The 24,432-nt window shown below is 44.4% G+C and overlaps 1 protein-coding gene across 5 annotated transcripts in view; it reads left to right on the top strand.

Moving 5' to 3' along the window:
• Positions 1–9,321: 9,321 nt before the first annotated feature.
• The window catches only part of DHRS7B (dehydrogenase/reductase 7B), a 38,814-nt gene continuing 23,703 nt past the window's right edge, over positions 9,322–24,432 (top strand). For all 5 annotated transcript variants that reach the window (XM_060291051.2, XM_060291053.2, XM_060291054.1 and 2 more), the window contains exon 1: positions 9,322–9,379. In XM_060291051.2, coding sequence (XP_060147034.1) covers positions 9,360–9,379 — 20 coding nt within the window. In that variant the 5' untranslated portion in view covers positions 9,322–9,359. The remainder of the gene's footprint in view (positions 9,380–24,432) is intronic.

The raw sequence follows: 24,432 nt of genomic DNA on the forward strand, positions 1-24,432 counted from the left end.
TAATATTTATTTAATACTTACTAAGTACCAAGCACTGTTCCATGATATAAATGCCCTCCTAACAGCCCAATGAAGTGGTTACCAAGACTGACTTTACCTCACACTGATGCACCAGCCTTTTTTTTTTAAGTTTTTCCTCCCTAACATCTCCTTACTCTTGCTATTCTTTTTTTTTAACTTGATTTTTTAAATTTAATTTAATTTATTTTTATTTTTGGCTGCATTGGGTCTTTGTTGCTGCACGTGGGCTTTCTCTAGTTGCAGCGAGCAGGGGCTACTCTTCCTTGCGGTGCGCGGGCTTCTCATTGCGGTGGCTTCTCTTATTGCGGAGCACGGGTTTCAGTAGTTGCAGCATGCAGGCTCAGTAGTTGTGGCTCGCGGGCTCTAGAGTGCAGACTCAATAGTTGTGGCTCACGGGCTTAGTTGCTCTGCGGCATGTGGGATCTTCCCGGACCAGGGCTCAAACCTGTGTCCCCTTCATTGGCAAGCGGATTCTTAACCACTGTGCCACCAGGGAAGCCCCTCACTCTGCTTTGTTAACTTTATATGGAAGTCAGTAAGATATATTGTGACTCACCATTTTGTCCCTCTAAAGGACAGTGTTGGGGTGAGGGTTGTAGGGTATGTGATCAGCTCGTGGACATTTTTCTGATTGGTTGGTGGTGAGGTGACAGGGTGATGTTTTGGAAATTAACATTATCAACCTTCTGGTTCCAACTATGCTGGGGTCTACATGCTGGTGGTCAGTATGCAATTAACTTCTTCCACCTGGTGGCGGTTTCAGTACAGGCAAAACAGTTCAAGGATATGGCTCAGGAGCTTGTCTACAGCCCTTGAGAGGGAAATAAATGTCCTTGACTTTGTTTTATGGCTAAACTATTATTATTTTGTCTTGCTTGATTGTTTTGTTTCTGTGTGTGTGTGTATATATATATATTTCCCACCCCCTTTGGCCACACTGCACAGCATGCAGGTTCTTACTTCCCCAACCAGGGATCGAACCCACGCCCCCTGCAGTGAAAGCACAGAGTCCTAACTGCTGGACCTCCAGGGAAGTCCCGTTTTTTTTTTTTTTAACTTCTCTGATTAAATTTTTCTTTTAGGGACTTGGGGAAGGCCTAGGATGCTAAAGCTTTTCTACAAACAAGAAGCAGGAGACATGGGGGACATGTCCCCAGGAAGTCCCCGCAGGGTCCTGCTCGGTTTCAGTGCTATAAACCCACTTGGGCTTCCACTGCCAACTGAAAAGAGTCCAGTCCGACCCGATCTACTTCCCCACATCTCATGTCTCATCCTCACAGTAGCCAAATAAAAGAACTGACCATTCCGTCTGTTCCTCTGTGCCCTTGCTAATGTCCCAAGGGTGAAATGGACGTGTCCGAATTCTCCCATCCTTCCAAGTCCCACAAGGATGTCTCCTATTCCATGCAGCCTTCTTGGATGCACTTCCTAGCTCCATTTCCTGGATTCCCACAGCAGTGTGACTGAAACTCCCCTACACTGCATGCCATTTCCTCCTGCCCCAGCTACATGTGGACATGTCTTCTCTCTCCCCAGGTCATGTGTGTCTTGTGGGCCAGAGCTGTGCCCGTATTTTCCTTGTGCTCCCACAGTACCCTGCATACAGTAAGTGCTGCATAAGCATTGGTTGAATGAATACAAAGGAAATGGGAAGTAAGGAAATGCGGTGCGTTTCTCTACAGGTGACACCATGATCCAGGAGAGCGCCTGTCAGTACTCCTCGGAGAGCTCACGATGTCCTAAGGCCAGGCCTGGACTCCTGGGCTCCACAGAGCTGAGCCCCAGGCTCCTGGGCTCACACTGTGTGCTTTTCCACCCCTCCCTCACCTCCCATTTTATCTCATAGATCAGATGGTTTAACTGACACAGAAATGTCATGGACCCTGCTGTGCCATGGCTGATGGGGCGTCTGTGGGCAGCAAGGGTACAAAATAGGTTTTTGGAGATACTTAAACAGAGTGTGTGAGAGTCATAAGTGTTTTCAAAAACCCAAAATACCTTCTCAGTGGCTGAAAGCCTCTAAGATGCGAAATGGCAGAGGCTGCAGCTTTTTTGAGCCCTGACACCTTGCTGCCTTCCTGGGAGAAACCTTGAGATCAAAGCTTTTTTTTGTCTGAGAGACAGAATTTCCCTGCCTCAAAGAGGGATGTGACCATCTCAGGAATACAGACATGCTTAGAAATATAAAGTCTCTTTTTTGGGGAAGTCTGTGCTAAAGCAATAGAGAAATATTGAAGTGAGCAGCTCTCTTTTTCCTTGGCCTCCTTAAATGTCCTCTATAAACAGCGAAGGGGAAATGGAATTGCTTTAGGAAGGGGTTTCTTTAGAAGAATATAGAGAATGGAAAGAGTCTACTCTGCGTAGCCAGAATTACTTATGCACAATTCTAGTGAGAGGCACTTGGCAAGGGGAGCTGCTAAGACTGGAAGAAAGGGACAGACTAGCAGCTTGCCCCGGGAGTCTCAGTACAGACGCCTCCTAGTGCCTGGTGGAAGAATACAGGGCCCGCTCCTGTATTTGCGTGTTAAATTACGTGATTTCTTAAATGGAAAACTTACAGATGTTCCATAAGTACTGTAATCCCATTTGGGGATTTTTTTCCATTTATTAAATACACCCAGAGGCTCAGAAAGTGGAAGTCCTGGGACTGAATATAGGAGAGAGAAGCAAGTCGGACCATGTCTCATGAAGCCAAGATTCAGATGCAGCAACTGTCAAATTGATTTATTCTGATTCAAACAAAACCCAAATTGTTCCTCATGAACGTAAAATTGGATTGGCTTCTTAGGAGGCCTCCCACACTTTTTGCACACACCTGAGGCGTGTGTGTGTGCGTGTCTGTGCGTGTGCGCGCGTGTCGGGGGGATGCTTCTGCGTCCACAGGACCGAGTCAGAGGGCTGACTCCCTGGGCTCGAAGTGGGGACAGCCACGTCCTGGCGCCGCGCTTTCTTTCCGGAATCGGGTGGCATGACTGTTTCCGGGGATGTGCTCTGGGCCAGACTCCCGGGTTCAATTCCCGGTGACCAATGTTTAGTTTTTTCCATTTGACAACAGCTCACTGTCTGACACGCAGATGTCTTCCCCAGGACTAGAGATACTTGGTGGAAATAACAGAGGGCAGAAGGGCTGTTTGTCAAGGGTAACGTGCCCTCGCTGTGACTCATCTAGCGCATTCCTCCAGAACCTTCTGGGGTGGTAGAAATGTTCTGCATCTGGTGGGACTGGGGAACTGAATTTTTAATTTTTTTTGAATTAATTTACATTTAAAGAGCCGCGGGTAGCTAGTGTCTACTGTCCTGGACAGCACCGTTCTAGCCCTAGACAGGAAGCCATGTGCTCCCTGTGGAAAAGTCGGTCTTATTAAAATGTTCATTGCATCTGACACAGCCTTTATGGATATGCCTCTTGAATATTACATCTGACTGAGGATTTGAAAAAAGACAGTGTAGATATTATTTGTTAGAATAGGCAACAGGACACTACAGGACACTTTGAAAAGTCTTAAACCCTTCCTTCTAGGGAAGGAATATCACCTTTCTTATATCTGGGAGTCACAGCACTCACTTTTCTCTTAAGTTTCAGTGAGGAGCAGTAAACTCCCCGTCCTGCCAAGAGGCTGAACATGTCCTAGGAACACAAGTAACAGAACGTGTGTCTGTGTCTCTGGCTGACACAGCAACAACTTTCTTCTGTTATCAGATCCCTGTTCTTCTGACTATTTAGTAACCTCGGCGAAACATGGAGCTGGGCAGGAGGTTTCCGGGAGGAAGGGGTGGTCTGACATGTGCACGCCACTGAGGAGGGGCCTCGAGTCATCATCCCCCAGTTCCAAGCAGCATCATACAAAGCGCATCACTGAAGAGAAGTTCTTATAACTGCAGGAAACCTCTGTCATTACCAGGAAAACATGTTTTCTTTTCCGCCCTCATCAGAGGAAAGCCCGCTTATGCAACTTCGTATTCTTGCAACAATCACCCCACCAACAGCAATCAAAGCAACAGCTGCAGTTCACTGATCACAGCTTACGTGGTTCTTCACAACTGCCTTTGAGACAGGCAGGGACCTGGGACCCTTTGCTGCACTGCTTGCACCTGGACACACCTCTCCTCCGGCAGCAAAATACAAGGAAACTATATAGGACTAAAAATAACTGAGTGCATGCACAGTTGGGGTAAATTCTGGACAAAAGATACAAAGAGACCAAAAAACCCAGCTGCCACTTTTGAAGAGCAGGGAGCAAAAACAGGGTACTGCGAACGCGCCCTGCTCTCAACACCACCTAAGGGGTGGGCAAAACAGCTAAGCCACCCCTCTGACCCGACCCCTGGACACACCCCTACCTTCACCCCATGTGAGGAACAAGCCCGCCCCCTCTCAGGGAGCTGGCAAACAAGGCAACCTGTTGTTTGTTCTCCCTCCCCCCGCTGCATCAGCGGCCCCAGTAAAGCCTTGCCTGAATTTCTTGTCTGCCCTCTGATCAATTTCTACTGGTTAAGGAAGCCAAGAACTCTGGTGGGTAACACTTTTGGTCTCACACTTTATTATCTTCATTTTAGGTTGAGAAGCCTGAGGTTGGAGGTGGTAAGAAACTCAACATCTGTCATGGGGGGTTTTTTATTTTTAAATTTTAAACCTTATTTGGAATGAATCATTTTAATTTTAAACCTTATTTGGACCACCAGGGAAGCCCCTCTTTGTTCGTGTTTAAATTGAATTGTCCATTTGTTTACTGTTGAGTTTTGAGAGTTCTTTATGTAATCTAGATATGAATCCTTTTTCAGATATATGATTTTCAAATATTTTCTCCTAGTCCGTAATGAGTTTTTGCAGCCCATTAACAGGGTTTTTTGCAGAGCAAAAGATTTTAACATCAATTAAGTCCACATTATCAATTTTTTCTTTCACGGAACATACTTTTAGTGTCATGTCTAAGAACTCGTCAACTCCTAGTTCCACCAAATTTTCTCCTATCTTCTAAAAGTCTTATAAATTTATATTTTAGGGACTTCCTGGCGCTCCAGTGGTTAAGACTCCGCGCTTCCACAGCAGGGGGCACAGGTTCCATCCCTGGTTGGGGAACTAATATCCCACATGCTGTGCACTGTGGCCAAAAAAACCCCCAAACCCTATAATTTTATGTTTTACATTTAAATTTGGTTCATTTTGAATTAATTTTTTCAAAAGATGTGAGGTTTAGATTGATGTTCTTTATTTTTTATTTATTATATGTTTTGCCTATAGATATCCAGCTGCTCCAGCACCATTTGTTAAAAAAGACTATTCTTTCTGCACTGAATTGCTTTTTCAACTTTTTCAAAAATCAGATGGACTTAATTGTGTGGAGCTACTTCTGGGTCCTCAATTCTGTCCCCTTGATCCATGTGTCCGTCCCTCGACATCACAGAGTTTGAACTCTATAATAAGGTTTGTAATCAGGTAGAGTGATTCCTCCCACTTTATTATTCTTTTTCAAAATTGTTTTAGCTATTGTAGTTCCTTTGCCTTTCCACATACATTTTATTTATTATTATTTTTAAATTAATTTATTTAGTTTTGGCTGCATTGGGTCTTCTTTGCTGTGTGCGGGCTTCTCACTGTGGCTTGTCTTGTTGCAGAGTGCGGGCTCTAGGCGTGCGGGCTTCAGTAGTGGTGGCTCGCGGGCTCTGAGCACAGGCTCAGTAGTTGTGGCACACGGGCTTAGTTGCTCTGCGGCATGTGGGATCTTCCCGGACCAGGGATCGAACCCATGTCCCCTGCATTGGCAGGCGGATTCTTAACCACTGTGCCACCAGGGAAGCCCCTATACATCTTTTATTTATACCTAAGTATTTCCATTTTTTAAAAATTATAGTTGATTTACAATATTGTGTTAGTTTCAGGTGTATGGCAGAGTGATTCAGTTATATATTTTTTCAGATTATATTGCATTATAGGTTATTACAAGATATTGAATATAATTCCCTGTTATACAGTATATCCTTGTTGCTTATCTATTTTATGTGTAGTAGTTTGTATTCTATTTTCATTTTCATTCAGTTCAATGTATTTTTATTTATTTTATTTAATTAATTTATTTTTTAAAGTGTTTTGTTGATGTGGACAATTTTTTTTAAGTCTTTATTGAATTTGTTACAATATTGCTTCTGTTTTATGTCTTGGCCCTTTGGCTGCAAGGCATGTGGGACCCTAGTTCCCCAACCAGGGGTCGAACCCTCACCCCCTGCATTGGAAGGCGAAGTCTCAACCACTGGACCACCAGGGAAGTCCCTCATTCAGTTCAATGTATTTTTAACTTGAGACTACCTTTTTGATCCATAGATTATTTAAAAGTGTGTTGTTCAGCTTCCAAGTTTTTGGATTTTCTTTTTATCATTCTCTTATTGATACCCAATTTTTTTAACGTTTTTTTTTTTTTTTTTGATGTGGACCATTTTTAAAGTCCTGATTGAATTTGTTACAATATTGCTTCTGCTTTATGTTTTGTTTTTTTGGCCACAGGGCATGTGGGATCTTAGCTTCCTGACCAGGGATTGAACCCGCACTCCCTGCAATGGAAGGCGAAGTCTTAACCACTGGGCCACCAGGGAAGTCCTGATACCCAGTTTGATCCCATTGTAGTTGGTACACACTCTATAAAATTTCAATTATTTTAAATATGTTGAGGTTAGTTTTTATGGCCAGGATATGGTCTATCTTGACTTATGTTCTGTGAGTGCTTAAAAAGAATGTGTTGTCTCTGGTGTTAGCAGGTGTTCTACAAATCTTGATTAGATCCTGTTGGTTAATGGTATCATTAAGCCTTTCCAAATCTTCGCTGACTTTTTATTTGTTCTATCAAGTACTGAGAGGTGTGTTGAAGTCTTCAACTGTAATTGTGGATTTGTCTATTTCTCCTTTTAGTTCTATCAGATTTTTCTTTGCATATTTTGCACCTCTGTTGTTTGGTGCATAAAGATTTAGGGTTGCTGTGTCTTCTTAGGGATTGACTCTTCTATATGTAAGGTACATTTCCGTCCCTGGTAATTTTCTCTGCTCTTTTTTTTTTTTTTAACATCTTTATTGGAGTATAATTGCTTGACAATGGTGTGTTAGTTTCTGCTTTATAACAAAGTGAATCAGCTATACATATACATATTTCTCTGCTCTTCAGTCAATTTTATCTGGTATTAATATAGCGACTCCTGCTTTCTCTTAATTAACTTTTGCACAGTTTATCTTTTTCCATCCTTGTACTTTCAGCCTACCTATACAATTGAGTTTCTTGTAGCTAGCATACTTTGGTTATATTATTTTTATCCACTCTGCCAATCTCTTTTTTGTATTTAGACCTCTTTCTTTTAATGTTGTAATTATTAATATGTTAAGGTTTAAGTGTATCATTTTATTTTTGCTTTCCGTTTTTGTTTGTTCTGTTTTGTTGGCTTTTTTTCTTCCTGTGGTCATTTGAACATTTTTGGATTCCATTTTGATTCATCTATAGTATTTTTTAGTGTATCTCTTTGTATAACTTTTTAAGTGGTTGCCCTAGGGATTTCATTATATATACATAACTTATCACTGTCTACTGTTGTCTACATTTTATCAGTTCAAGTGAAGTGTAGAAAGCTCACCTCCTTTTATGTCTGTTTATCCCTTCGCATTTGTAATTGTTTTAAATATTTCCTTTGCATACATTGAGAACCATATTGGGAAGTGTTATAATTTTTCCTTCAACAATTCAACATAATTTAGAAAATTTAAGAGAAGTCTATTTTGTTTACCCATATTTTTACTCTTACAGTGTTCTTTCTATATCTTAGAGCCTAACGTTCTAAGATTCCTTCTTTATCATTGCCTTTCTGTTTATAGCACTTCCTTTAGTCATTTTTGTAGGGTAGGCCTGTTGGCGACAGATTCTCTTAGTTTTCCTTCATGTGATAATGTCTGTTTCCCTTTCATTCCTGAAGGATACTTTTGCTGGATGTAGAATTTTGAGTTGCACTTGAAAAATGTTGCGTCACTTTCTTCCGGCTTCTGGGTTTCTAATGCAAAATCTGCTGTCATTAAAATTTCGCTCTTGTTTTCAGATTTTGTGGATACTTGTGAGGACTTCCATGGTATGTTAATCGACTAAAGTGAATAAAAGCAGTGTGTAGAGTATTATGTTGTTTGTATAACAAGGGACGGTGGGGAGAATATATACACAATTGCTTGACCACACATAAGATGGCTCTGGAAAGACAAGCACAGCTGGCACTGTTACCAAGGTGAAGGAGAAAGGGGTGCCTGAACAAAAGGAAGGGAGGTTTTTCAATTTATACAATTTTGCCATCTCTTGAATTTTGAACCATGAGAATTCCCCCCAGTTTCTCTCTCCACATCCTCTTTCCATGCTTCCTCTTTTACTACTTGACATCTTTACAGAATTTATTTGCAAGAATTACTTATATATTCTAAATAAAAGTCATCTTCAGATATACGTATTGCAAATACCTTCTCCACTCTATTGCTTGCCTTTTGCTCTCTTGATGGTGTCTTTCCACGTCTTAAAGTTAACGATGACCAATTTATCAGCATTTCCCTTTAAGGTCGGTACTTTTTAATGTCCTGCTAAAAAGTATTTTCCTCTCCCACGGTCACGATATTCTGCTGTTTGGGACTTCCCTGGGGGTCCATTGGTTAGGGCTCGGCGCTTTCACTGCTCTGGCAGGGCTGGATCCCTGGTCCCGGAACTAAGATCCCCAAAACCGCGCGACGCAGCCAAGCAAAACAAAACTAAAAAACCCCGATATTCTGCTGTTGGCTGTTATTTTCCAGAGTCGTGTCTTTCACATTTACGTCTACAACCTATCTTGGATTGATTTTTTTGCGTGAGGTAGGGGTTACGGTTCGTCCCCCAACCCCGCCAAGGACATTCAATTGATCGAGCACTTTTCCTTCAAAATAACTCTTCTATTTCATCACAGTTGCTCTTTTGTGGGGAGAAGACATGTGACTACATACCCGTGGGGCTGTTTCTGGCTTCTCACTTCTTTTGCATTGATCTTTTTATTTATCCTTGGGCCAGTATCACACCGCTTTAATTACTAAGGCTTTATACGCCGTAGCACACATTCTTCAACTTTGTGTCCCCTGCCCTCTTCCCCAAGAGCGCACGGAACTCAAACCGCGACCTTCCGAATTTCCCTCCGAAGACGGAGGGACAGTACTTAGGCTGGAGGACGCAATTCAGAGCTCCGCATCCAGCCCCTCCCACCTGCGCCTTGAGGCCTGCCCGCCCAACGCGCATGCGCAGCCTCACGACTGGGCGAGGGAAAAATACGTCACCGGAGAGGCGGGAGGATGGGGTTGATTCGCCATGGCCTCCGCAGCGACCAGGTAGGGCTGCGGGCGGGGGAACCTCGGAGGCGAGGGGCGCGAGGTCCCGCCCCGAGCTGAGGCGCGCGGCAGGTCCCGGCTCGAGCTCGTCTCGCCCGCTGAGGGGAGAGAAGTGGTGTGGAGGCCGAGCGGAGGCTGCGGACCCGGAGAGACGCCGGCGCCGGAGTCCGGGCTCAGCGTTTTCTGCATGGGGAGCCGCGCCTTCGCTGAGCTTTGAGCCTCGGTTTGCGCGGCTGCAAGTGGGTGTAGGCAGGCGGCGGACCCGATTTCCCCGACTCCGCGCCGTGCGCGGGCGAGGCTGGCGGCACCTGGCCGGTGCAGAGTTAGCGCAGCAGGTACCTTTGTTCGGAGGCAGGGCGGGGTGCTGCCTGCTGCGTACCCGCGGGGTGGCCACGGCATCTCTTGCTCCTCCTGCCCTTGCTCTGCCGTTCCCAAGCTGTGCGGCTTGGACCAGTGTCCTCAGCTGTAACTTTGGGAATAAAACGCCCCCCCCCCCCCATGAGTTTGTCGAGAAGCGTGGTGAGATTGCGCATGGGTGGTACTCAGCTAGGGTTTGGCACAGAATAGGTGCTCAACAAATGGTACCCATACAACCCTCTTTTTAGTTTCGTTTGCTATGGTGATTTGAGAATTGACGAGTTACTTTTGTTACGAAATAGTTAACGAAATAATTTTTGAGCTTCATATACACGTGTGTTTAGTGAACATAATACTCGCTTCTCTTAATGGAATTACCAGGAAGTGCTTTTCACGTCTTCCAACCTGTGTATGGGCAAAACAGAGGAAGTCAGTTTCTAGAAAAGTGGCAGATAGAAAAAGGGATCCTCAGCTTGGTTATACAGGGATAGAATTAGCAAAAGTGATCTAATTCTTAAGGATAGGCAGGGAACTAACTTTTTTGAGCACCCACCAAAATGACTGTTGTAGATATCTCTTATTCCTCAGCACGAGAGAGTATAGTATAGTGAGTGGTATCACGATATTTTCCAGCCCAGTTTTGGGTGCTGAGAGCACCCACAGCAAATAAGTGAGGGAAGCAGGCTTTTAAAACTAGGCTTCTGTATAAAACAAACTAATTCTAGTACAGGGGTTGCTTCTGAAGAGGTCCTTGCTCAAGAATTTATTTTTTTAAAATATTTTTTAAAAGTTTATGTATTTTTGGCTGCATTGGGTCTTCGTTGCTGTGCGTGGGCTTTCTCTAGTTGTGTCCAGAGGGGAATACTCTTCATTGTGGTGCGCGGGCTTCTCATGGCGGTGGCTTCTCTTGTTGCGGAGCACGGGCTCTAGACGCGTGGGCTTCAGTAGTTGCAGTACGCGGGCTCAGTAGTTTGTGGCTCACGGGCTCTAGAGCGCAGGCTCAGTAGTTGTGGCGCACGGACTTAGTTGCTCGGCGGCATGTGGGATCTTCCCGGACCAGGTCTCGAACCCGTGTCCCCTGCGTTGGCAGGTGGATTCTCAACCACTGCGCCACCAGGGAAGTCCTGTCTTCATTTATAGTAGAAGAAATGGACTCAGAGATGGGAAGAAATTTAGCACTGAACTAGTAAGGGCAGAGCCAATTCCATGTCACTCCAAAAGCTAGTGCTTGTCTATGTATTTCATTAATTCCTTCACTTCACAGATATTTATTGAACAGCTGGTCTGTACCAGCAGGCGCTAGGTGTTGGGGATACACTGATGGCTAAAGCAGACACAGCCCCTGTCTTCAGGTAACAACTTGAGTTGAAGTAGCAACTCATAAGCAATGAATCTAGCAAGGGAGACCCACAGAAAATAGAAAATGACCAACGAAATATTGGCTGTGGTCGTGGTACCCGCCATAGGAGACAGTAGAGGGCGCTGTAAGAATATATAATGGGGTCAGTGGCAGCAGGCCGGGTGAGGAGGGACAGGGTCGCCTTTCCTGAGGAGATAGTAGTCAGCTGAGACCTTAAGGACTGAGTTGGAGTTAAAATGGGCAAAGAGAGGGCTTCCCTGGTGGTGCAGTGGTTGAGAGTCCGCCTGCCGATGCAGGGGACACGGGTTCGTGCCCCGCTCCGGGAAGATCCCACATGCCGCGGAGCGGCTGGGTCCGTGAGCCATGGCCGCTGAGCCTGTGCGTCCGGAGCCTGTGCTCCGCAACGGGAGAGGCCACAACGGTGAGAGGCCCGCGTACCGCAAAAAAAAAAAAAAAGGGTAAAGAGAAGAGTGAAGAGGAGGGACGCACGTGAGGCCTCGAGGGTCGGAGGGGCTGTGACTGGTAGTTTCGGAGTGACCCATGTGGCGGGCAGTGGAGAGTGCTTCCAAGGCAGAAGCGGACACAGGTTGGACCCCATCTGAGCAGTGCTGCACCCCAGGGTTTATTTGCTTCCCAGGACATATGATCATCTCCACAAACTGTGTCTGTGTTCCAGCTCCCAGCCTCCTTCTTCAGACATGGTTAGGCCTCTGGTTGCCCTGGGTGGGGACAGATGTGCGGAGGGGCAGAGACCTCAGTGTGACACTTGCTCAGTGTTGGTTACTTGCGTGGCAAAGCTGAATAGACAGGAGTGCCAGTATTGCATTTCACCCTATTTGTCTCTGGTTTGCAAAATTATTTAAGATTTTTTAGTCTCCCAATGGTCCAAGTCCTATGTTAGCTACCTAGGATACAAACGTTTAAGGATAGTTATTAATTTAATTCATGTTTTACTTGCTTTCCATTTAAGATGCTACAGTTGTTTTACCAATATTATTCTTCAGATGTGTTTGTTTACCATCTACTATGTGCTAGGCACTGTGCTAGGGACATAGCATGAGCAAATAGACGTGGTCTGTGTCCTCCTGGAGCTTAAGCTCCCAGTTGGGGCTGGAGGACGGAGAGGGAGGGGGAGCGACTCAGGGAGATGGGGTTGGAGAGGTAGGCAGGGGTCAGACCATGCAGGCCTCACAGGTCATGCCAAGTATCTGGAGCTTCTCCTAAGGATGGTGGGAGGCCACTGAGGAGTCTCATTCAGGGAGTAGAACCAGCAGGTGTGTGTTTATATGAAAGATCACTCTGGCTTCTCCGTCGGCGGAGGCAGTCGATGGGTGTGAGGGCGTTTAAAAGGTAGGATCAGTGGGGCTTGGTAATAGGTTCACTCTGGGGTAAGATGGAAGAGGGAGGTTCAGGGCTGATTAATTTTCTGGCCTGTGTATCTGAGATCAGAACTCAGAGGAAGGACATGAGTTCAGTTTTGAGTAAGACGTCTTTGCAATGATCCAGGTGGGGTGTCACAAAGGCAGGGATATAGGAAGGTCTGGCACTCACATGACCGGAATGGCTGAGTCTCTAAAGCTCTTGTCAGAGAGGAACACCTTTCCCATGTTTTTTTGCGGGGGGGCGCTGTGCTGTGGGGCATGTAGGATTTTAGTTCCCTGACCAGGGATCGAACCTGTGAAGCGTGGAGTCTTAACCACTGGACCGCCAGGCAAGTCCCCACCTTTCCTTATTGAGGGAGCTGTCAAGGTGGGACCTGTGAGGTGGTCCAGTCCACATTTATGTTGGGAAAAGGTACAAATAAAATCTCCTGCCAACCTAGGAAATGCTCTCCACAAATGCGGAAAGAAAAGAATTCTGTTATTCAGTCATGAACCGAAACTGGGATACAACACAGGTAATCTGCAAATGAGACTACAAAAACAGAAAAAAAACAACCCACCATTTACAGCCCATTACATACATAATCTCAAGATTAATGGTAATTTGTTCTCTTGTAAAAAGACTAGGCAACACCACTTGCTGTATGTGTTTTCATCCTAAATTTACCTGGTGGTTGGGGTGGCCGTCTGTGCTAGTCAGTTGCCTTTCTCTGAAAGAAAAGTAAAACATCCTTAATTTCTATGAGCCGGTAGTCGAGGTGCCTAGGCTAAACTCCCACGACATTACCTTAAGAGAGATGGCTCCCAGGCCCTTCAGAAAAAAATTCTTGGGTTTTACTTGTGGCTGGAGCTAGCTTATTTAGCCTTTAAAAAGGTTTGCTTACATACCAAAGGGACAGAGGAAGGACTTACAAACTCTAGGTTTTTCAGAGAAATGCTCTAAGAAAAAGAGAAAAATCTCTTTCCCTTTTTGCAACAGGGAAAAGTCAGTTTAAAAAATTGACTTCAACAGTGCAGAAAAACGTTGGACTGGAGCTCTCACAGTATGGGCATCGTTCTGGAGATGATCGTTAAGTGAGTTCCATGGAGTTGTGCATACTTAGGATGCCTGCAGGTGGTCACATCTAGCCCATAATTTCTTGTACATTGATTTAAAGAAAAATACAGATACAGATCCTGCTGGTTTCCAGTCAGAACTCTTGTCTCTGGTAGTTAACCCTTCCAGGACTTGTCCTCTTTAATGTCAATAATGTCATTTCTCACTCCTACCCATTGTTAAAACATAAAATTCAACTGAGTAAATTTTTTTTTAATTAATTAATATGTATCTTTTTGGCTGTGTTGGGTCTTTGTTGCTGCGCCTGGGCTTTCTCTGGTTGCGGTGAGCGGGGGCTGCTCTTCGTTGTGGTGCACGGGCTTCTCATTGCGGTGGCTTCTATTGTTGTAGAGCATGGGCTCTAGGGCGTGTGGGCTTCAGTAGTTGTGGCATGCAGACTCAGTAGTTGTGGCTCGCGGGCTCTAGAGCGCAGGCTCAGTAGTTGCGGCACACGGGCTTAGTTGCTCCGCAGCATGTGGGATCTTCCCGGACCAGGGCTCGAACCCGTGTCCCCTGCACTGGTAGGCAGATTCTTAACCACTGTGCCACCAGGGGAGTCTCTAACTGAGTACGTTTTAAAGATGTTACTGGCTTTCTTTGAGTCATGAATCGGGCAGCATCCCATCTAGCAGATAGAGAGGAGCTCCGAGGAGCTGTACAAAGTGAAAGACTTTTACAGGTAGAAGGAGCGGGAACAGGAAGCTCTACTTGGGAAAAAGCAGGTTGGTTGTGGCGAGGCCACCCCCCTTTAAGGGATGCAGGGGTCCACCAGGCAGATGACCTCACTGTGCTGACCAGGCGATTCCTGATTCCCTGGTTTAAGATTCCATTTCTGGGAGAGGCTGAAACTAATTAAGTGAAGTTTGGTGATGTGGGGCTCAACGTCGGTGACTCCACTTTGAGCATACTTTCTTGTTTTTAACACCAGTTCTTCATATATGAGATGTTTGGTAGGTAAAGTTATGATTTTAATGCAGAAATGAACTCTCCACTAATCTGTTCTGGAAGGTCATAAATGTGGGGATGGAAATTGAGATTGAATGGCATGTACGTTTAGCTTGGAAGCTGCTTTCCACTCACCGAGGTAGTAAATTCAACAGACTCTCCTTTAGATTCTACCTGAGCTATCCCTTCCATCTTCTTAAGTTCACGGTAACCTGAGACTTGGCCACTAAACTGCTTACTGGAGGGAGAGACCGCTGATGGCAGCTGAAGTGATTGAACACTGCTTGCCAGTAGTTTGAACTTGTTTGCTGTTATCAGCCTTTTTTCATCATCAGTGTATAGGAATGCAAGAGATTTCTGTGCATTAATTTTGTATCCTGCAACTTCACCAAATTCATTGATTAGCTCTAGTAGTTTTCTGGTGGCATCTTTAGGATTCTCTTTGTATAGTATCATGTCATCTGCAAACAGTGACAGTTTTACTTCTTCTTTTCCAATTTGTATTCCTTTTATTTCTTTTTCTTCTCTGATTGCCGTGGCTAGGACTTCCAAAACTGTGTTGAATAAGAGTGGTGAGAGTGGACATCCTTGTCTTGTTCCTGATCTTAGAGGAAATGCTTTCAGTTTTTCACCTAGTATATCTTCTTTGGAAAAGAAAGTTTAGAGAAGAAGCAGCTCATTTTTTATCTGGGTTATCTTTTATTCTTGTGTTGCACGAGTTCTTTTTATATTCTGGACACTTGACCCTTATGAGATACATGATGTGCAAATATTTTCTCCCATTCTGTTGGTTGTCTTCACTTTTTTGATAGTTTTCTTTGAAGCACAGAAGTTTTCAATTTTGATGTTCAATTTATCCTTTTCTTTTGTTGCTTTTGCTGTAGTGTCATAGCTAAGAAATCATTGCTTAATCCAAGATCATGAAGATTTACACTTAAATATTCTTTAAAGTATTTTATAATTTTAGCTCTCACATTTAGGTCTTCAATCATTTTGAGTTAATTTTTATATATTGTGTTCTGTAAGGTTCCAACTTTATTCTTCAGTTTGTGCATATCCAGTTGTTCCAGCATCATTTATTGAAAAGACTGTTCTTTGCCCATTAATTTACCATAATGTAAAAGTCAAAGCCATTCTTTAAAAACTCACTTGATTACTAAAAGATTTCTATTTCATTTGTGGGAAATGGCTTATGAGCAGTCTTTTTTTAAGGAACTGCCTAATTCTCCTTGAGTGATTTTTTTTCCTTTTGTTTCAAAGAAAATAAAATGGGCAAGTGGGATGTGTTCCATGAATGCAAGGTTGGTTCAATATTGGGAAATTGATTAGTATCTTATACAGCATTATTAAGTATTAGGAACAATGATATGATTATTTCTCTAGATGCTGAAAAACCTGTCAAAAAATTCAATACCCATTATAATAAAAGCACTTAGAAGATAGGAAAAAAAAAAGCCTTTATGCTGTTACATACCCTAGCAATAAACATGGTGAATGTACAAAATACGTTTTCGATTTAAGGGTTTTTTTTTTCTTTTAATATAGGCTCTGGAATTTGCCAAGTAATTTTTTTCAATCCTGAAAAGGCTCTGAGAGAGAAATAAGGAGGGAAGTATGTATGGGGAAAAGTAAATCTGCCAACAGTGTTTGGTGAAATAAACAGATTGTTTGATGGCTTACTGTGGACATGTCCTGAGGCGACGTGGCCCTGTCCTTAGGGAGCTATTTGGTGGGATGCTGGGAAATAAAGTGATAGGTCACCGGCTAGGCTATTTTTAAATGAAAGCTTAGAAGTTGGCTCTGGAAAACCCTCTCAGGTTATTATGCTCCCCTCCTCCTTTAGTCCTCCAGAACGTGAGATTCCTTTCCATATGTTTTCTGGCATTAAAGTCAGGGCACTCTAAGTTTTAAGTGGAAGCATTATTAAAAACTGCTTCAGAGTAAAGGGCATTTCCTAGTTAAATTTCACAATTATGTTTCCCAGTTCCAAAAATAACTTGGGGGACTCCCCCGCACCCCCAATGCAGGGGGCCTGGGTTCGATCCCTGGTCAGGGAACTAGATCCCATATGCCACAGCTAAGAGTTTGCATGCTGCCATTAAAGATCCCGAATGCCGTAACGAAGATCCCAAATGCTGAAACTAAAACCCGGCACAGCCAAATAAGTAAATAAATAAATTAATAACAAAAAAACCCCTTGGAACTCAGAGTGAACCGTCATCCTAAATAAATTGTCTAAGAGAGAGAACAGTGGGCAAATAATTTATCCAAGTTCATGAGGAAACTGATTTGTTAGAATTTTAAAATAATCTGATTTCAACCATGAGCCTACTTGAAATTAGCATTTAATGTTTAATCCTTTATGAATGACACACTTAAAAATTTTTTATGGTAATAAAATATACATAATTTGAATTTACCATCTTTTTTAAAAAATTAATTTATTTTTAATTTTTGGCTGTGTTTGGTCTTCGTTGCTTCTTGAGTGCTTTCTCTAGTTGCGGTGCGCGGGCTTCTCATTGCGGTGGCTTCTCTTGCTGCAGAGTATGGGCTCTAGGCGCGCAGACTTCAGTAGTTTTGGCACACGGGCTCAGTAGTTGTGGCTCACGGGCTCCAGAGCGCGGGCTCAGTAGTTGTGGCGCACAGACTCAGTTGCTCTGTGGCATGTGGGATCTTCCCAGACCGGGGCACAAACCCGTGTCCCCTGCATCGGCAGGCGGACTCTCAACCACTGCGCCACCAGGGAAGCCCGATCTTAACCATTTTTAAGTGTATAGTTCAGAAGTGTTAAATACATTTATAATGTTGTACCACCATCACCACCATCTGTCTCCAGAATTCTTTTCATCTTACAAAACTGAAATTCTGTACCCATTAAAAAATAACTCCCCATTTCCCTCCCTGCTCCCAGCCCCTGGCAACTCCCATTCTACTTTCTGTCTCTAAGAATTTGACTACTCTAAGTATCTCATGTAAGTGGATTCATACAGTATTTGCTTTTGTGTCTTGCTTATTTCACTTAGCATAGTGTCCTCAAGGTTCATCCATATTGTAGCATGTGTCAGAGTTTCCTTCCTTTTTAAAGCTGAGTGATATCCCATTGTATGTACATATCACATTTTGCTTATCCATTCATTGGTTGGTGGACGCTTGGGTTGTTTCTGTGTTTTATCTATTGTGAATAATGCTGCTGTGAACATGGGTGTACAGATATCTCTTCGAGACCCTGCATTCAATTCTTTTGAGTATATACCCAGCAGCGGAATTGCTGGATCATATGATAATTCTATTTTTAATTTTATTGAGGAACCTCCATACTTTTTTTAAAAAAAATTTATTTATTTATTTATTTTTGACTGCGTTGGGCCTTTGATGCTGTGCGCGGGCTTTTCTCTAGTTGCGACGAGCGGGGGCTACTCTTCATTGCGGTGCACAGGCTTCTCATTGGATGGCTTCTCTTGTTGCAGAGCACGGGCTCTAGGCACCCGGACTTCAGTAGTTGTGGCACGCGGGCTCAGTAGTTGTGGCTCATGGGCTCTAGAGCGCAGGCTCAGTAGTTGTGGCTCACGGGCTTAGTTGCTCCGCGGCATGTGGGATCTTCCCGGACCAGGGCTCGAACCCATGTCCCCTGCATTGGCAGGTGGATTCTTAACCACTGCACCACCGGGGAAGCCCCTCCATACTTTTTTTTCAGTGGCCGTACTGCTTTACATTCTCACCCGCAGTGCATAGGGTTCTAATTTCTCCATATCCTCCCACTTATCATTTTCTGGTTTTTTGATAGTAGTCATTCTAATGGGTGTGAGGTGGTATCTCATTATAGTTTTCATTTGCATTTCACTAATGACTAGTGATATTGAGCATCTTTTCATATACCTATTGGCTGTTTTTATGTCTTCTTTTGAGAAATGTCTGTTCAAGTCCTTTGCCTTTTTTTTTTTTAATTTATTGGGTCTTCATTGCTGCATGTGGGGTTTCTCTAGTTGTGGCAAGTGGGGGCTACTCTTCTTTGTGGTGCGCGGGCTTCTCATTGTGGTGGCTTCTGTTGTTGTGGAGCTCGGGCTCTAGGCTCACGGGCTTCGGTAGTTGTAGCACATGGGCTCAGTAGTTGTGGCTCGCAGGCTCTAGAGCGCAGGCTCAGTAGTTGTGGCTCGCAGGCTCTAGAGTGCAGGCTCAGTAGTTGTGGCACACGGGCTTAGTTGCTCCGCAGCATGTGGGATCTTCCCGGACCAGGGTTCAAACCCGTGTCCCCTGCATTGGCAGGTGGATTCTTAACCACTGTGCCAGCAGGGAAGCCCCCTTTGCCCATTTTTGAATCAGGTGGTTTTTGTTTTGTTTTAAATTTTAGGAGTTCTCTATTTTAGATATTGCTCCCTTATCAGATATATGATTTGAAAATATTTTCTGCTACCCTGTGGGTTATCGTTTTACTGTGTGAATAGTGTCTTTTACTGCACAACATTTAAAATTTTTCATGAACCAATTTATCTGGTTTTTCTTTTGTTACCTATGCATTTATAGAATCTTATCCAAGAAATCATTACCAAATCCAATGTCATGAAGCTTTTGCCTATGTTTTCTTGTAAGAAACATGTTTTAAGTCTTACATTTAGATCCTTGATCCATTTTGAGTTAATTTTTGTATAAGGGTCCAATTTTGTTCTTTTCCAAGTGGATATCCAGTTTTTTTAATATTAAATTAAATTAAATTTTTAATTTTTCGGCTGTGCTATGCGGAATGTGGGATATTATTTCCCCAACCAGTGATCAAACCCATGCCCCATGCGTTGAAAGCACAGCCTTAATCACTGGACTGCCAGGTAAGTCACTGGATATCCAGTTTTCTTAGCATCATTTGTTTGAAAGACTGTTTTTTCCCCATTGAATGGTTTTGACATTCTGTCAAAAATTATTTGACCATATATGCAAAGATTTATTTCTGGCCTCTCTATTCCATTGGTCTGTACCTGTCTTTGTGCCAACACCACACAATTTTGATTACTCTAGCTTTATAGTAAGTTTTGGTATCAAGAAGTGGTTCTTCCAGCTTCTTTGTTCTTTTCCAAGATTCTTTTGACTATTCAGGGACCTTTGAGATTCCATGTGAATTTTAGGATGAGTTTTTCTCTTTCTGCAAAAGGCATTGTTGGGATTTTGATAGGGATTGAATTGAATCTGCAGGTTGCTTTGATCGGTATTGACATTTTAATAGTAATAAGTGTTCCACTCCATGAACATGGGATGTATTTCCATTCATTTATGTCTTGTTTAACTTCTTTCCGTAGTATTTTGCAGTTTTCATTGTACAAGTCTTCACCTCCTTGGTTAAGTTACTTCTTAAGTATTTAATTCTTTTAGTTGTTATTGTAAATGGAATTGTTTTTGCATGTATAGAGATACAACCGATTTTTTTGTGTTGACTTTGTGTCCTGCTACATTGCTGAATAAATTTATTCTAACACATTTTAAACACATTTTTGTGGAGTCCTAAGGGTTTCCTACATACAAGATCATATCACCTGCAAACAGATGATTTTACTTCTTCCTTTCCAATTTAGATGCCTATTATTTCTTTTTCTTTCCTAATTGCTCTGGCTAGAATTTTCAGTACTATGTTGAATAGAGGTGGTGAAAGTTGGCATCCTTGCTTTGTTCCTGATCTTGGAAGAAAAGCTTTCACTCTTTTACCATTGAGTCTGAAGTTTGATGTGGGTTTTTAATGTATGGCTCTTACTGTGTTGAGTAGTTTCCTTGTATTCCTATTTGTTGAGTGCTTTTATCATGAAAGGGTGTTAAATTTTATCAAATGCTTTTTCTGCGTCAGTTGAGTTGATCGTGTGGTTTTTTCCTTCAGTTGATGCGGTATATTGTTGATCATCTTCATATGTTGTAGGATCCTTGCATTCCAGGAACAAATCCCACGTGGTCAGGATGTATAATCCTTTTACTATGCTGCTAAAGTCAGTTTGTTAGTTTTTTTTGTTGAGGAGTTTGGTGTCACTCTTCAAAAGGGATATTGTTCTGTAGTTTTCTTACAGTGTTTTTTCTTGGTATCAGGGTAATGCTGGTCTCATGGAATGGGTTAGAAAGTGTTCTCTCCTAAAACGGAGGAGTCACTAGCTAGGGCTGCCCTGGGCCGGTTGTGTGCCCTGTGGCCAGCACACCAGCTTGGGTGGTTTTGACTTTGAATCAAAGCTTCAGGTGAGGCTCATCCTCTAGACAGGCAACCTTATCACAATTCCAGTCGTTTAATTTTTGTGTTTCTTTGTTTATCGCCACTCTGTCTAGGCGTTGAGCTTCATGAGGTCAGCACCCACGTCTTCTTGGTCCATCGCCCTGCAGACCCGGCCCCGCCAGCATGCGGTGTGAATGGTACCTCATGTGCCTTAGGTGAACAGGTGAGCCAGAGCCATCCTGGAGCTGAGAGGATGCTCAGCACGTGAGGTGTTGATGTAAAGTAGGGAGCTTTGTCTTTTTACGAAACGCCATTAACGCTGCCTGTGTGGGGACTTACCTGGTGGTCCAGTGGTTAAGACTCCATGCTTCCAATGAAGGGGGCGCAGGTTTGACCCCTGGTCAGGAAACTAAGATCCCACAGGCCGCGTGGTGCAGCCAAAACAACCCAGCTGACAGCCTGGCTGCCTTTGCTCAGTTCCTGTCTGAAATCCTCTCTGGAAATGCTTTATTGCTTCTTTTCAGTTAGCTTATGAGTCGGCAGGACCTTAGCATTTACAGAGTGCTTCCCATGTGGTTTCTCATTGGAATAATCACCCCCATTTTGAAGTTAAGACACTTAGTTGCAGAGAATAAATCTGCTTGCGTCACACAGCAGGGACATGACAGGGTGAACCTGAACCCTGCTCCCCAGTGCCAACTTGGTGCTTTTTCTGCTTTACACCCACAGTGGGCGCCTTGTGTGGTTTCTGTCGAGGGGTCTGGGCCTCTTGTGTGCTCTGGGAAAGAGGGCAAGATCACTCAGGCATCTTCCAGTAATACTAAATTCATTTTATAAAGCACATTAGAAACCAAAACTGTGGGGCTTCCCTGGTGGCGCAGTGGTTGAGAGTCCACCTGGCGATGCAGGGGACGCGGGTTCGAGCCCTGGTCCGGGAAGATCCCACGCGCCGCGGAGCAGCTAAGCCCTTGCGCCACAACTACAGAGCCTGAGCTCTAGAGCCCGCAAGCCACAACTACTGAAGCCCGCGTGCCTAGAGCCCGTGCTCCGTAACAGGAGAAGCCACTGCAACGAGAAGCCCGTGCACCACAATGAAGAGTAGCCCCCGCTCGCCACAACTAGAGAAAGCCTGTGTGCAGCAACAAAGACCCAACACAGCCAATAATAAATAATAAACTAAAAAAAAAAAGAAACCAAAATTGTTTTTTGTGACAATGTGTCTAGGTAGCTATCATAAGTGCTGTTTTTAAAAACTGGACAAAGACCTTGACCCATAATAAACGGTTAGCCTCCAGCACCCTGTCCAAGTGTCAGGAGCCCGCGCTGCAGGGTCTGGAGCTGTGCTCAGCACCTCTCATCCCACCCTCCCAGGCTGGGCATGCTGTGCGGCGGGGGCCCAGCATCTTACTGGAGAGCATTGCTCGCTTCTCCAGGACTGGATGCTCAGGACCTGGTCTGAAATACTCGCAGGCCTTCCTCTTGGTTCTGTCTTCACTAATGCCAGCCTGCACGCCTTTAAACTGGGGGCCCTAAGGCCGCATCCCAAAATACACCCCATAGACCACTCGTTCATGGCTCGTTCCAGCATTCCAGGGAGGGCCTGCTGACCTGAAGGTATCCTCTGGTCCAGGTTACTCTGCCCTGGGTCAAAAGACCAGAGTAGACATGGGTGCCGGGAACTGCCACTGGTGAAGTATCTGCTGTCTGAGGTAGGATGCTATCTTTTCTTTTCAGTCAGCTGAAAAGAAAAGTCAGCTTTTCAGCCTTAGCTGCTGCTCTCATATGCTTGAGACCAAGAAAGAGTAGCTTTACTCTGCTTTTACTTTCTGAAATTAGATACGTATTTTCAGATATGGGTCATAAGCATGACCTGTAGCTTACGTCACCTGTAATAGAACAGCTGGCTGTCAGCGCTAACACACAAGAGTGGATGTGGGCTGTGGGAACTGAGCCTGACTGCTTTTGCTGCCAAGCCCCTCCTTGCCCTGTGGCCTCAGTCCTGCCGTCCAGCTGGAACCCCTCTCTGCCCTTTAGCCTGATTTTCTTGTGCATAACATGGCAACTTATTTCATGACTAATCCTTCCAGACCTGAACTCATTATCGTTTTTTTAAAATTAATTAATTTTATCTTTGGCTGCGCTGGGTCTTGGTTGCGGTGTGCGTACTTCTCATTGCGGTGGCTTCTCTTGTTGCAGAGCACGGGCTCTAGGGGTGTGGGCTTCAGTAGTTGTGGCACACGGGCTCAGTAGTTGTGGCTCGCGGGCTCTAGAGCGCAGGCTCAGTAGTTGTGGCGCACGGGCTTAGCTGCTCCGCGGCATGTGGGATCTTCCTGGACCAGGGCTCGAACCCGTGTCCCCTGCATTGGCAGGCAGATTCTCAACCACTGCGCCACCAGGGAAGTCCCTCATTATCATTTTTCACTTTGGAGGGTTTTCAGATCCCCTCCTTTGATTTTCAGATGTAGCTCTTAATGGTTTAATTTCCATGTGTGGTTTCTGAGTAGATTCTAACAACTTGTTTTTATTGACGGTTCAATTTATTTTATTTTTGTAACTGAGAGAAGAAAGGAATCTTAGGAACAGATTCCATCTGTGAAATGCAATGTAGAATTTTGGCCAAAGGGTTGAGAGTGGAACAGATGGCATGAGAGGTGACGTGCCTGCTCTGAGTTGGTTTCTCGGTGACGGTCTTGTTTCTAGTTTGAGGTTCCGAAAGCCTCAGTAGAAAGGAGGAGAGCAGTGCAGACCCACAGACTTTCCGGCTGCCTGGCCCAAGTGACAGGCACCTGTGAAGGTGCTTTTCCACCTTCACACTCTCTTGACTTAGGTCTGGAGCGCCGTTGTGTGTGCTGCGAGAAAACACAGGCAGACACCTGGGCCCGTGACTTCCTCTCTCTGGTCACTTCCTGTGTGGGGAGTGAGTGGGCGTGGCTGGTGTGGGTGGGCGGAGCCTGCCTCCCCTCTCTGCACGTGCCTGTCCTGCTTTTGGCTCTGGCTCACAGCACTGCTGGGCTGACTGTCCCTCTGTGCTATAAGCTCATCTCCAAATGCTGGGAATCGTGAGCAAGATTGTTTGCCCACTCCCTTTTTTTTTTACCACCAGTCTTGTCTTCCAGTTATATCTGAAACTAGCAGTTTTAAGAAGCATTTTGGCATAGAATGCAAAATTTATAAGCATGTTATATGCCATTTTCAAAAAAACCCAGGCCCCTTTTGACCTTGCTTTACATAGGAGATCTATTTCCTGATCTGGAAATGTGGCCAGCCAAGACTTAGTTCCTTTCTTCCACTTGGGAGCTGTCCCTTTTGCTCAGAGAAGGCCCCCAGACACCACAGCAAGTCAGTGGGTCTGAGCTACTTCTTTGTCTAGCTCTCTTGGCCATCATAACTGCTGAGGGTGAGACAGGAAGGAGTTGGCACAGCTACCTCTGAGAGTCTGGGGGACCCAGGGCCCATCGGTGTGGCCATGTGTACTGCAGAACAGAATGACAGGTGGGAGATCTTTAAGAATTTGAAAAACTCCCAGGAAGAGTTGAGATTGTCTATATTAGCAGCTTCACCTGGTCGGGGGAGTTATGCTGAAGTTGAACCTGACTCTAAAGTTAGTGGCTTGCTCTGGGGTGTCTTTTCCCACCATGATCCTGAGTTACTGGGCAAAGCTGCACTGGTTTATAGTTTATGTTCTGATTCTGTGAGAACTTGCCAGACTGAATGCAGATGCACTGTCCTTACAGAAGG

Source organism: Globicephala melas, chromosome 20 (assembly GCF_963455315.2).
Source record: "Globicephala melas chromosome 20, mGloMel1.2, whole genome shotgun sequence".
Lineage (NCBI taxonomy): Eukaryota > Metazoa > Chordata > Mammalia > Artiodactyla > Delphinidae > Globicephala > Globicephala melas.